The following is a 12,846-nucleotide window of genomic DNA, read 5'->3' as shown; positions in this document are numbered from 1 at the left end:
CGGGCGGCTCTCGGCGCCGGAGGACAGGGTCGCGGCCCTCGAGCCACGGCGGCGGCGGGCCTGCGGCGGCGGAAGAGGAGGTGCGGGACGCTGCTGCGAGCCCCGACATGGGAGCCGCGGGGACGCGCCAGCTCCGGCCCCCAGCAAGGACGCAGACGCCGGCGTGGCCAGCGGCCACTGGGAGCTGAGGTAGCGAAGCGCCTGACCCCCAACCTCTGACCCAGGGCCCCGCGGCTTTCTGGGGTTGGCCGAAGCGCGAGCTGCGAGTCCGAGAACATGGGCCCTGGGCTAAGGGGGGACCGGTGTGCCCTGTGGGCTCTGTGGGGAAACTGAGGTTTAGGGGGAGAGTCACCTGACAAGGTCACTGGGTAGGGGCTCCGGAGCTGGCCTTGGCCAGGCAGAGGGGAGCCAGCAGGGGTCCCGCGTTCAGATCCTCTTGGGTCTGTGCATCCTCAGGGCTCCTGAGGAGCTTTTGGAGGGGCGGGCTGGTGGGGTCCCCGCCCTGGACAGTGTCCCCTTATCTGGAAGGGGTCAGATGAGATCTGGGCAGTTTGTGGTGATGGGTGCTTGTCGGTGCTCTGAGCGGTTCCTTGCAGGTAGGAGACGCCCGGAGGAGGGCTGGCCTGCCGGGGAGGGGCCAGCGGGAGCCCAGGCCTGTCAGAGGACGGGGGCATCAGCAGCTGCCCCAGACAAGGGACAGTGTAAGAGGCATTCTTGTCCTTGCAGACCCTCCTGAGAGTGGCTCCGTGGCCCATTCATTTCTCCAGTGGTTAGGCTGGCCTGGAGCACTGCTGGTGTTGCCAGAACCAGCGTCTGCTGTAGGGACAGAGAGTTGGGTTCTGTGTTGAGACTTCCACCCTCCAGGTGGGGAGTGGGGTATTGGGGTGGTGGACATACCCGTAGGCGGGTACCTGGCTCAGCTGGATGACTGACAGAGAGCGGTGGAGGGAGAGAACCATGGCCCATGGGAAGGACTTGGCCAGCCTGGGCATTGGCTTCCTCCTCTAAGCTGGCCTTGAGCAATCCCCTTGCCACCCTCCATCCCCCCTTTATGGCCTTTACCCTGGCCCAGGGACCCTCAGGGGCTTTGATTTAGAGGGCAGCTGAGGGCCTAGAGGTTATCAAGGTAGAAGTGGGCTGATTTTGGACATTTCGTTGGCAATGATTTGCTCTCTCAGTGAACAAGAACAGAGCTTTCCTTCACTGGGCACCATGGGAGGGGACTGGGGGAGGGCAGGCACTGTCGTGGCCCTCAGGGTGCTCAGTTCATCTGGGAGATAAGATAACCTCAGAAAGAGGCAGGCATGGAGCAGTGTGGACAAAGGTCAGGCACGGAGGCCATGAAGGCGCCATGGGGAGGAGGGTGGCCCTCCTGAGAGGGGTGCTTGCCTGCTGTGGGTCTGGGGTGCTGGTGAGGGAGGCTAGCCTAGACACCTCCTGCCTGAAAAGGAGGTGTGGCTCCTGGAGTTACCCTCTCTCTAGGAGGCAGGGGGGATGGTTACATGACCTGTGGAGGACGTGGGAATTGAGATCTCTTTTTTTTCTTTTTTTTTTTTTTTGAGACAAGTTTCGCTCTTGTTGCCCAGGCTGGAGTGCAGTGGCATAGTCTTGGCTCACTTCAACCTCTGCCTCCCAGGTTCAAGAGATTCTCCTGCCTCAGCCTCCTGAGTAGCTGGGATTGCAGGCACGTGCCACCACACCCGGCTAATTTTGTATTTTTGGTAGAGGCGGGGTTTCTCCATGTTGGTCAGGCTGATCTAGAACTCCTGAACTCAGGTGATCCACCTGCCTTGGCCTCCCACAGTGCTGGGATTATAGGTGTGAGCCACCGCACCCAGCCGGGAATTGAATTTTTTTAAGTGTGAGATGAGGGTAGTCCCAGCTTTGCGCCAAGCTGCCATCCGGGGGTAGACAGGGGAGAGTAGTCACCTTCCTGCTTTGCAAACCAGCGAGCCTTTCCTGTGCTTCTGCTGGTGTGGGATGGGTGCAGAGCTCGTGGGAGAGGCCTGGTGAGTCCCTGTCCCTGCCATTGAGGTAGTCTCTCCTTGGGAAGAGGGGCAGTAGATGGCAGAGGTGAGGCCTTCCTGGGACTGGAGGCTGAGACCAAAAGTCTATCTGCTTCTGGGTCTCCAGGACTTGCAGTCCATGTGTGCTTGTCCCTCAGACCTGAGGATCCAGCAGGGCTTGGGGCCCCACTGGCTGTGGCCACTGGACTCTTCTCCCTGCTCTCTGGGTCAGGCCTTGCTCTGCCTGCCTTCCTGGAACTTGGCCTCTAGCGCACCCCCTTGTCAGCCTCACAGCCTCCCCTCCCTCCCACTTCCTGCAGCTCTTGGCCCAGCCCAGCCTTTCCTCTCTGCCGCTTCCTCATTACTCCTTGGGCTTGGGGCCTCTTCCCCTCACGGACACTTCCTGCTCACCTAGGGCTAGGCTCTGGGTGTGAGCTGCTTTCTTCCGGTCCCGTGGCAAGGTGAGGCTATGAGGCAGGCAGGAGAGGGCACCCCTTTCTGCTCTGCCTGCGGCTCACTCCCGCCAGGCCCTTTGCACACACCCAGCAGCCCTCTGCTCACAGGCACCCCAGTCGGGGCCTTCCGGTTTCTGGCTTCTCCCAGGGTGTTTTGTCCCTGAGGTGTCCTCTCTGACTCTCCCTTCCTCTCTCCAGCAGGGTCTGCGAGGTGCAGGGAGCCTGCCCCAACCATCTTGAACCCAGGCCCAGCCCAGAGGCCAGAGGGAAGCAGGCAGCAGCTGGGAGCAGAGCTGGACTCTGCCCCCCCCTCATTATGTTTGGCCCTGGAGCTGCACTGTGTGGGCCCCATGTGTGGGACTCACTGGGACCTGTGCCTTTGGACACACTTTGAACCTGGAGACAGGGTGGCGGGTGGGCATGTGCCAAGGTCTCAGTGTTGCTGTGAGACTGAGAGGAGGCCGGGCGCGGTGGCTCAAGCCTGTAATCCCAGCACTTTGGGAGGCCGAGACGGGCGGTTCACGAGGTCAGGAGATCGAGACCATCCTGGCTAACACGATGAAACCCCGTCTCTACTAAAAATACAGAAACTAGCTGGGCGAGGTGGCGGGCGCCTGTGGTCCTAGCTACTCGGGAGGCTGAGGCAGGAGAATGGCGTAAACCCGGGAGGCGGAGCTTGCAGTGAGCTGAGATCTGGCCACTGCACTCCAGTCCGGGCGACAGAGCGAGACTCCGCCTCAAAAAAAAAAAAAGGAGACTGAGAGGATCCTGCTGGCTGGGTGGGCCTGGGGCTACAGGAGGGAGGGCAGGCTGCTCTGAGTCTTCTTGGACTAGGGAGTGGGTGCAGGGACAGCTGGAAGGTGCAGAGGCTTGGGCAGGCCCTCCAGTAGGTAAGAGGGTAGACAAAGGTGCTGTGGGCACAGGGGCAGATCCTGCCTCCGCATGCCGCTCCATGCAGCCTGCCCTCTAGCCCACTTGCCCCGGCCGCACTGGCTGCTTGGAGCTCTGTGGGCACTGGTGGACTGGGGCTTCCTGCTCATGGGGGCCTGTGAGGGGTAGGGGTAGTGCAGTGGGGGTGCTGCCTCCTGGTAGGGCTGGTTAGGCCTTTGAAGGGCCTGAGGTGAGGGCATGGCTGGGTTAAGGAAGGCCTTGGAAGCCTTTCGAGGGGCCCCTGAGAAAGCTTGTATAGGATTGTCTGCAGTGAGTTTTGGGAAGCACCACCCTTTCCCGACTCCTGTTTTCATCTTGGAGGTGGGCACGGATAAAGCCAGCATGGTGTCCTTGGTGGCAGGGGCACACTGTTGTGAAACAGCTGTGGTCGGTAGGTTGTGGTGCAAGAAGGCCAATCCTGAGGCTTGGAATTGTTCTGCTGAAAACAAATGGGCTTGAACTTTGGGAAGAGTGGGCAGTGGAGAGGCCCAGTCCAGCAGACAGCTCAGAGAGGCTGCTGGGCAGCTGGGTCTCGTGCCCCTGCTCCTGTCTTGGTGCTGGGGCTCTTGCGGCATCCACACCCAGCCTCCTGGTTGTGGGCAGGCAATGAGTGGAGTAGGCTGGGGAGATGAGCCAAGGGCCATGGTCAGTTGGGAAGGCAGCTGCCAACTTGGGGAGGGGGTAGGAGGGAGGCTCAGGTGGAGACCACAGCCTCACTGTATGGCCCAAGATGGACCTGGTGGGCGGACACAGGATGCTCAGGCTGGAGCTGGGAGAAGCAGGGGCTGGGGTGGAGCTGCCTGCCCCTGTGTTCCAGTCTAGATGGGCAGAGGGAAAGGTGTGACCATCCTCCCTGCATGGCGGTTTTGTGGGACAGTGTAGACTTGTCAGGAACTGTGTAGGTGTAGATGGGGCAGGTGTTGCACCAACCTTGGTCTTGGGGGGCAAAGGTTGGGCTTGTTGGCATTGCCTCTTGGCCTCCCTGGCCCTTTGCCTCCTGGGCAGGGCCGTCTGACTGTCAACCCCAATCCTAGCTAGCTTGCCTTGGGCACCCTGAGGGCATCTGCCTCACGGGGCTCCTGCCATCACTCTCAGGCCCACTCTTCCTGCCTAGGGGCTCTGAGGGATAGATGTGTGTGGGAGGGAAAGGGAGGTCTGGCCTCTCCTCTTACAAAATTGAGGACTTGGTCAATGCTCTGTGTGGTTTCTTGGTGGCACGGTAGCTGGGGGGTGAGGTGGGCCTGCAGCTAGTGTATGTGAGCCAGCACTGCTTCCTAGGACGTGTGGGGCCTGGCCAAGCTCCTGCTATCCTTGTCCTAGCTATATGGCAGTCCCTCTGTTGGGCTGGGTACCCTCTTCCACCTGTGCGGTATGCTGAGGACCACAGGCAGGGTCTGCCTGTGCCCCTCCAGCACTGGTTGGGAGATCATGGGTGGGCGCCCGCCTCTGTTGGAAGCCTCTTGGCCAGCAGGCACCTAGCCCTGGGTGGGTTCCTTTCAGCCCGCTCAGCCTGGGCTGGAACACATCACAAACAAGTGGATGCTACACCGGCACATGAGGGCCGGATCCCTGCCTCTGGGAAGGTGCATGTCAGGCTGGTGTGTGGCTGGCACTTGGCCTGCCTTTGCCAGTTTGAGCCTGCACGTCCAAGTGTGGGGACCCCTTGGCTCCCGGGTGCTGGGATGGGCCCACTGAATAGGGTGGACTCAACCCTCACCACTTGGTCCCCGCAGTGCTGGGCGGTGCCCCCTGGTCCATCCCCAGGTGGGACCCTGCTTGTGGCCCCAGTGCTAGTCCACAGCCAGAGTGCATGGCCGTGGCCAGAGGCCTCTGGAGAGTGAGACCTGGAGTGTCCAAGCTCCATGTAGGTCCAGTCCAGGCAGGGCCAGCTGAGCTTGCTTCTCCTGACTCTGACGTGCTCTTCCCACTGCTTGGAGGTGCAGGCTCTAGGGGTCCTGAGAGCTTTGCCCTCTGTAGGTCTTGAGGCCACAGTGTGGCTCTGCCTGGTTTCTCCTCCTGGTTGTGAACAGGGAGTGGGGCCTGGGGGCAGACGAGGAGGCTGGGGTGGGGCCTGCGGGGGCGGCCCTGCCCTGCTGGTGTCCACTCAGCGGGTGCTTGTGTTGTGCTCTGTCAGGTGCCATCGCCTGCAGGATTCTTTATTCAGCTCTGACAGTGGCTTCAGCAACTACCGTGGCATCCTGAACTGGTGTGTGGTGATGCTGGTGAGTGGGACATGGTGTTGGGAGCAGGTCTAGGTCTAGGTGGGGCTCTGCCCCAGGTAGGCCTTTGCCTGGGAATAGGCTCTGCCACCCAGGGTGTCGGGGCTGGAGCCCCTGTGGGCTGGGGTGTGTGGAGCAGGCTGCACCTCCATGTGGCCACCAGCACTGGACTGTTGGGGAGGGGAGTGGCGGTAGCTGCCCCTGCTGTGGTCACTTGGGCGCCCGTGCACCATATACTTGCTGCTCCCCATTGGATCCCAGGAGAGCCTGCAGGTGTGGTGTGGGCGTGGGGAGGACGAGCAGTGCCTGGCTGGAGCCTGTGTGTTGTGAGCTGGGTCTGAGGGGTGCAGGGCCTCCATGGAGGGCAGGGTGGAGGGGTCTTGCCCTAGTTTGGTGGGAGAGTGGACTGCATGCTCTGTGGACACAAGGCCTCTCTGGCAGGGGATGTGAGAAGAACTTGCTGTGCTATGCCACATGGCCTGCGTGGGTAAGGAACTCTGCAGGCCTGGCCACTACTCTGCAGTCCTCCTGGCCCCTTCCCTCAGCTGTGGGTCTTAGGAGCCCCCCAGGAAGGTGATTAGATGGAGCCCTGTGCCATGTCCGAGGCCTGATGCCTCTGGGTCTGCTTCCCACTGGCACTTCATGGGGTGGGGCTGCCAGCCTCACCCCAGAAGTAGTTGGAATCTAGGCCTCTAAGGGGCACCTGCAGGGCAGGTCACGGGCAAGGGCTGTCTGGGTCCAGCCTCCCCCACTCAGGGCTGATGTGGCTCGAGGCCTTTGACCTTCACCCAGGCGTGTCTGTCTCTGGCCTTGGGTGCTGCTCCTGCGGCTAACCACATGGAAGGGGCTCCACACATCCACACCCCCTACTGCCCATAGTCCTGGGAGGTTCCCTGGGGGTGGCCCGCTGTGGAGGCCCACGAGGCCTGGTGGCTGAGAAGCTGGCCAGGCAGGAGGACAGTGGGCCCAGCGCCAGTCCAGCACTCAGGAGACGCAGCCCATTCCTGGCCCAGGCTGGGCCTTGTCCAGCCCAGGCAGCACTGTGTGTTCTTCCCAACCCCTTGGGCCCGCCTGGCCCTTTGGTCCAGCCCTGAAGCCTTTTCCCTGCTTTGGCTCGCCCATGACCCCCAGCCCCGGGCGTGTGTCCCACTCTGGGCTGCCTGTTGCATTCCCTTTGTGGCCTGGGCTTGGAGATGGGTACCGCCCATTGGCAGCTTTGGCACCTGCCTACTGTCAGCCCTCAGGAGAGGCCAGTGACAGTGTGGGCCACGTGTCCGTGCAGAAGGCCTGTGTGTCAGCCCTGCAACCGGGGGAGGCGGGGCAGTGGCCCTTGTCTTTCTGAAGCAGTCTCCTCTCTCATGAAGCCTTCCCTGACCACCCAGGCAAGAGACCCTCAGTGTTTCCTTGCCAGCGACCCTTTTCCCCAGCACCAGTTCACCACTGCGTGAGGCCTGAGCTCTGGGTAGTAAGCCAGGTCTGTGGCATTGGGGCCCAGCTCATGGAGGTGTTGGTAGTGCTTGTAGATGAAGGAGGAGGTTCCTGTCCTTGCAGAGGGAGACCAAGCACCCAGCTCCAGGCTAGTCCCAGGAGGCTTTTCCCATGGGGGCTCAGTCCTGGGAAGTTGCTTTAGAGCCAAGTGTCGAAGGCTTGGAGGGCTGCAGGAAGCAGAAGAGGTAGGAGGGGCACAAGCCCTGGGAAGCACTCTAGGCCCAGCCCCCCTTGCCACACAGCTGGGCACTGCTCCTGCAGAGAAAGGGTAGGCAACTCCCTCTTTTCAGCCTGGGCCACCAGTGGGGACTGGTTCCTTAGGGCTCCGCTGTTCTGGGGCTGTCTGTGGTTGGTTGGCTGTGGGAGCCTGGGGTCCCTCACTGGCTCGGCTCAGGAGGAATGTGAGCAGCTTGGCAGCTGGTCTTTCTCCTCCTGAAGACCCAGGCGTCTGGCAGGGCTGGTTGGTCTTGCTGGCTGTGCCCTCCATGCGGGCCCCTCTGGTGTGACGGGGACAGGGAGGGACTTCCCCTTGCCCAGCACTGGTGTTGGCTGAGGTGGGTGCTGAGTCTCGGAGCTTGGCATGGAGACCAGACAGGGCTGGGTCTGCAAGCCTGAGGCTGCCACCCTGAGCTCAGGCTGGGGATGTGCCCAGAGGTGTTGGGAGGAGCTGGGGTGAGTGCCCTGTGGCCAGGACTAAAGGGGCTGCACCCTCCTGTCCGTCCCTCGCAGATCTTGAGCAATGCCCGGTTATTTCTGGAGAACCTCATCAAGTGAGTGCCTTTGCCAGGTCCCAGCCCTGCCCCACCCATGGTCTGTCCAGGCCCTGCCCCATAGCCCCACCTGCCACCCACTCAGGCCCCCATCCCTCCATCCCCAGGTATGGCATCCTGGTGGACCCCATCCAGGTGGTTTCTCTGTTCCTGAAGGATCCCTATAGCTGGCCCGCCCCGTGCCTGGTTATTGGTGAGCTGGGCTCTGAGGAGGGCCTTGGGTGGGGATCAGGCTGACGTGGCCTTGAACCTGTGCCTTGGTGATTCTGTCCACAGCGGCCAATGTCTTTGCTGTGGCTGCGTTCCAGGTTGAGAAGCGCCTGGCGGTGGTAAGCAGTGCCCCTCACCTGTGTGTGCTTACCCTGCTGTGTGCGCTCCTGGGAGGAGCTGCTCCCTGGACCTGGCAGCCCCTCCTCCAGGGAATAGGAGCCCTGGTTGAGTGCTCTGCCCCCCACTCCAGGGTGCCCTGACGGAGCAGGCGGGACTGCTGTTGCATGTGGCCAACCTGGCCACCATTCTGTGTTTCCCAGCGGCTGTGGTCTTACTGGTTGAGTCTATCACTCCAGGTGCGCCCCCATCCCACCCTGCCCAGCTGTCTTGGGCCAGCCACGGGCGTGGCCTCTGCCTGTGGCCCTGTGGAGGCCTGAGCCCACCTCTCCCACAGTGGGCTCCCTGCTGGCGCTGATGGTGCACACCATCCTCTTCCTCAAGCTCTTCTCCTACCGTGATGTCAACTTGTGGTGCCGCAGGGCCAGGGCCAAGGCTGGTAAGGGGCTGCCGGGGGTTGGGGCTGCCTGCTGGGGGGCTGGGCAGCAGCAGGGCCCCACCCCCCGCCTCCCACTCTGCTGTGTTCGTAGCCTCTGCAGGGAAGAAAGCCAGCAGCGCTGCTGCCCCGCACACTGTGAGCTACCCGGACAACCTGACCTACCGCGGTGAGGACCTCTGTGGGGCTGAGGTGCGGGGCACAGGCCGGGTCTGTTCTGGAACCAACCCCCCATGCCCGTTCCAGATCTCTACTACTTCCTCTTCGCCCCCACCTTGTGCTATGAGCTCAACTTTCCCCGCTCTCCCCGCATCCGGAAGCGCTTTCTGCTGCGACGGATCCTTGAGATGGTGAGGTTGGGGGCTAGGGGCGACCACTGGAGGCTGGGGTCCTCCAGGCTAGCCAGGGCCTCAGCTGGCTGCTCTCTGGTTCCCCCCTAGCTGTTCTTCACCCAGCTTCAGGTGGGGCTGATCCAGCAGGTAAGTGGGGTGGGGCAGAGTTGGGTGCAGCTGGGTGTGGCTGGGAGCTGACACGGTGCCCTCCTTTGCAGTGGATGGTCCCCACCATCCAGAACTCCATGAAGCCCTTCAAGGTGAGCGGCCCAGGTGCTCCTGTGGCTGGGGTGGCTGGGGAGTGACTGGGAGCATGGCTAGCTGAAGGGCTTGTTTCTGCAGGACATGGACTACTCACGCATCATCGAGCGCCTCCTGAAGCTGGCGGTGAGTGTGGACAGGTGGCGCGGCGGTGGGACAGGAGGGGATGGTGGCATGTGGGGGAAGGTTCTAGAACTTGGCGCCCACCTCCACCCCCTGCCAGGTCCCTAACCACCTCATCTGGCTCATCTTCTTCTATTGGCTCTTCCACTCCTGCCTGAACGCCGTGGCTGAGCTCATGCAGTTTGGAGACCGGGAGTTCTACCGGGACTGGTGGTGCGTGTCCCTGGGGTGTCCCTGGGGGCTGGGATGGGCCATGGTGTGCTCTGATCCCTCTGTGGTCTCTTGGCCCCTAGGAACTCCGAGTCTGTCACCTACTTCTGGCAGAACTGGAACATCCCTGTGCACAAGTGGTGCATCAGGTAGGTGGGGTGTGTGTGTGTGTGAGATGTGGAACATGGCCGTGAACCTGAACCCCTTTCCACACTCCCCCTCTGCAGACACTTCTACAAGCCCATGCTTCGTCGGGGCAGCAGCAGGTGGATGGCCAGGATAGGGGTGTTCCTGGCCTCGGCCTTCTTCCATGAGGTCAGTGCTCTGTGGGACGCCCTGCCTCATCCCTGGGCAGGGTTATGCCCATGGCAGGGATGGCTGGTTCCCCACTCCCTGACATCTTCTCTCCCTCCCACCTCAGTACCTGGTGAGCGTCCCTCTGCGAATGTTCCGCCTCTGGGCGTTCACGGGCATGATGGCTCAGGTGAGCGACTCTTACGTGGCCTCCTCACCCACTTACCCCCTGCCTGAGCCCCTGGGCTGACCCCCCCCATGCCCAGGGACCCTGGAGCCCCCAGCCCTGTGGTCACCATGGCCGACTGACTTGGCCCCTCATTCCCCAGATCCCACTGGCCTGGTTCGTGGGCCGCTTTTTCCAGGGCAACTATGGCAACGCAGCTGTGTGGCTGACGCTCATCATTGGACAGCCAATAGCTGTCCTCATGTACGTCCATGACTACTACGTGCTCAACTATGAGGCCCCGGTGGCAGAGGCCTGAGCTGCACCCAAGGGCCTGGCTTCTCACTGCCACCTCACACCCGCTGCCAGAGCCCGCCTCTCCTCCTGGGCCTCGAGTGCTGGGGATGGGCCTGGCTGCACAGCACCCTCCTCCTGTCCCAGGGAGGCCTCTCTGCCCCTATGGGGCTCTGTCCTGCACCCCTCAGGGATGGCGACAGCAGGCCAGACACAGGCTGATGCCAGCTGGGAGTCTTGCTGACCTTGCCCCGGGTCCAAGGATGTCAATAAAGTGCTGTCCAGTGACCTCGTCAGCCTGCCAGGGGCCTGGGGACTGGTGGGAGGTATGGCCACACCCACAAGGGTGATTGCCAGAGCCATGTGGACAGCTGTTCCAGGGGCCAGGAGGCCTGACGGTCCCAGGACCTGCTGGGGAGAGGCAGCTCCACTGCAGCAGGGTGGGCATGGCCGGTAGGGGGAGTGCAAGGCCAGGCAGACACCCCCATTCCCCACACTCCCCTACCTAGAAAAGCTCAGCTCAGGCGTTCTCTCCTGGCACTACCCCTGCTGGGTGTGAGGGAATCAGCACTCTGGCCCTTGGTGCAGGATGAGCCTGCTTGGCCAACTTGCACCCACCGTGCTCAGCCTCGGCTCGGGAAGAGGTTGCCCTGTTTGTTAGAAGTGGGCTCCAGCCAGGGTGGCCCAGGGATGGGCAGTCCACAGGGCCTTTCTGGTGTGGGTCTGGTGAGCCGAGGGGCTACAGTACACAATGGCTATGTCCGTGGCTATTCACCTTGGGGCAGGGCTCAGTTTGGCAGCCTCTTTCCTTCACTTGGAACCTGGGCAGCCAGGTGTGCGGGTGGCTCTCAGCTGCCCTCCACAAGGTTGGGGCACCCCTGATCCCCAGGCCTGCCTTGCCCTCTGCTCTTCTGGCACCAGGCTGGGCAGTGCAGACAGTGCAGCCCTGCAGCCTTCAGGACACCTTGTTTCCAGGCCCTGCAATCCACCAAGCTGGACAGATGGGGCCCCCCTTGGTCACAGTGGGAGGTCAGGGGTAACCCAGGGCCCTGCTGCTGCCTTACCTTGCTGGGGTGACTGCTTGATTAAAGATCCCAAGACTGGACCAGGCCCTGGTGCCCCCCGACCTGCAGCTATGGCCCAACAAGGCAGGTGTTCGAGAAGGCCCTGCACCGTGTCCCAGGACTGCACTAGGGGCCTCATCGGCAACCTGCTGGGCTGTGGTGGTGTGGGGGGAGGGCGGGCTACCTTGGTGGTATTCTTCCTCTACCCCAGTGGGGGCTGGTGGGCCCTGAGGTGGAGGCGTTTCCTTGGGCCCTGCTGAGGATGGTAGTAGTGGGTGAGCTCCTGGTAAGGGGACAGGTGTGGGTTCGACTCCTCCATCCCACATAGGCTCCTGTGCCTCTCCCCACCTGTTGGTCAATGGAGCTCGAGAACAAGCTGTTGCTGCCAGATAAAGAAGCAAAGCCTGCTCCACTGCCCACCCCAGGGCCCCTTCCCTTCCTCCACCAGGCTGAGTGGAAAACCCTGAAGCTATGGGACAGGCTCCTGTTGCCTGTGCCTACATAGGAGGGTGCGGGCTATGGCAGGAAGACAGTGTGCCTGCCCCGCATCCCCTGTCCCTGAGTGCAAACACCTTGGGAAGGGGGTTCCTAGTGGTCTTCTGACAGGAGACCTGCAGGGCCAGGGTGCCCACCCCGGTCCCTCAATAAAGAACTGGGAGGAAATGCTGGTCCTGCGGAGTTGGGCAGGCATGGGGCTACCTGCAAGCGTCCGCCTTCCCCCAGGAGGCCACTGCAGCCCAGCCCTTCTGTGCCCTGGGCCCCTCCTCACTGCACCCCCACCCACCATACCACCCTGGGACAGAGGAAACACGTGGGAGGCCACCGCATAGAGCCTGTCTGTTTATAGATCTCTGCCTGTCTTGTCCATCCGTCCGTCCATCCACCTGTGTGTATATATCTGTATATCTCTATGGAACAGGGAATGGGACAGTTGTGTAAAAATCCAAAATACAATTCTGATTATGAACAACCTGCAGGGTCAGTCCAGGTGTGGCTATGAAGCCCCAACCAAACCACAGGACACGGGGTTGGGGGAAGGCAGACTGGCAGGCCGGGGTGACCCTCCTGACCAGAGGTGCTGCCCAGATCTGAGCCCCTGTTTGTCCTCCTGGGGCTATGGTGGCCAACTCACCAGTGCCCAGGACCTCGAGGCTGCCTCGCCTCCTCAAGGCCAGCCCTGCACTGGTGGTGGGGGTGGGCAGGCCACGGCTGGCCCAGCTCCTCCGGGGCATCTAGGAGACAGTGGGGTCCTTGGCTTTGGGAGGCTCTGAGCCTGTCAGCAGGGAGATGGTGGGGTCCTCTGCGAAGCCGTCCCCTTCGGAGAAGTAGGAGCCCTCTCCCAGCTCAAACAGCACCGGCAAGTCGCTGCTCCCGGTGTCCACGGAGCCGGGGTCCAGCAGGAACAGTGGCTGCGCTGTGTAGTGCACCAGCTGCTTCCCTGCGGGGGTGGGGGGGTGTCAAGGCGGTGGGG

At 62.2% G+C, this 12,846-nt stretch overlaps 3 protein-coding genes across 3 annotated transcripts in view; 2 read left to right on the top strand and 1 right to left on the bottom strand.

Annotated features, from left to right (window-relative positions):
• The window catches only part of DGAT1 (diacylglycerol O-acyltransferase 1), an 11,391-nt gene extending 791 nt beyond the window's left edge, over positions 1-10,600 (top strand). The window contains 18 exon segments of the mRNA XM_017883380.1: positions 1-114; positions 117-189; positions 5,526-5,613; positions 7,828-7,868; positions 7,976-8,061; positions 8,145-8,197; positions 8,329-8,434; positions 8,533-8,634; positions 8,726-8,800; positions 8,878-8,981; positions 9,072-9,110; positions 9,182-9,223; positions 9,306-9,350; positions 9,448-9,560; positions 9,641-9,706; positions 9,785-9,872; positions 9,979-10,041; positions 10,181-10,600. Of these exon segments, the coding sequence (XP_017738869.1) occupies positions 1-114; positions 117-189; positions 5,526-5,613; positions 7,828-7,868; positions 7,976-8,061; positions 8,145-8,197; positions 8,329-8,434; positions 8,533-8,634; positions 8,726-8,800; positions 8,878-8,981; positions 9,072-9,110; positions 9,182-9,223; positions 9,306-9,350; positions 9,448-9,560; positions 9,641-9,706; positions 9,785-9,872; positions 9,979-10,041; positions 10,181-10,336 (1,454 nt within the window). The 3' untranslated portion in view covers positions 10,337-10,600.
• A 421-nt stretch (positions 10,601-11,021) lies between these two features.
• LOC108536596 (uncharacterized) lies at positions 11,022-12,345 on the top strand. Its single transcript, XM_083287447.1, is given in 3 exon segments — positions 11,022-11,530; positions 11,533-11,934; positions 11,937-12,345. Coding segments are annotated over 3 exon segments (912 nt in total). The 5' UTR covers positions 11,022-11,062; the 3' UTR covers positions 11,979-12,345.
• Positions 12,200-12,846, bottom strand: part of HSF1 (heat shock transcription factor 1) — a 25,729-nt gene continuing 25,082 nt past the window's right edge. Inside the window, exon 11 of the mRNA XM_017883379.1 lies at positions 12,200-12,829. Within this exon, the coding sequence (XP_017738868.1) occupies positions 12,608-12,829 (222 nt within the window). The 3' untranslated portion in view covers positions 12,200-12,607. The remainder of the gene's footprint in view (positions 12,830-12,846) is intronic.

The sequence above is a fragment of the Rhinopithecus bieti genome, unplaced genomic scaffold (genome assembly GCF_001698545.2).
Source record: "Rhinopithecus bieti isolate Rb0 unplaced genomic scaffold, ASM169854v2 scaffold_13617, whole genome shotgun sequence".
Classification (NCBI taxonomy): Eukaryota; Metazoa; Chordata; class Mammalia; order Primates; family Cercopithecidae; genus Rhinopithecus; species Rhinopithecus bieti.
The sequence above is the reverse complement of the archived record's forward strand: the minus strand, read 5'-3'. Positions and strand labels throughout refer to the sequence as shown.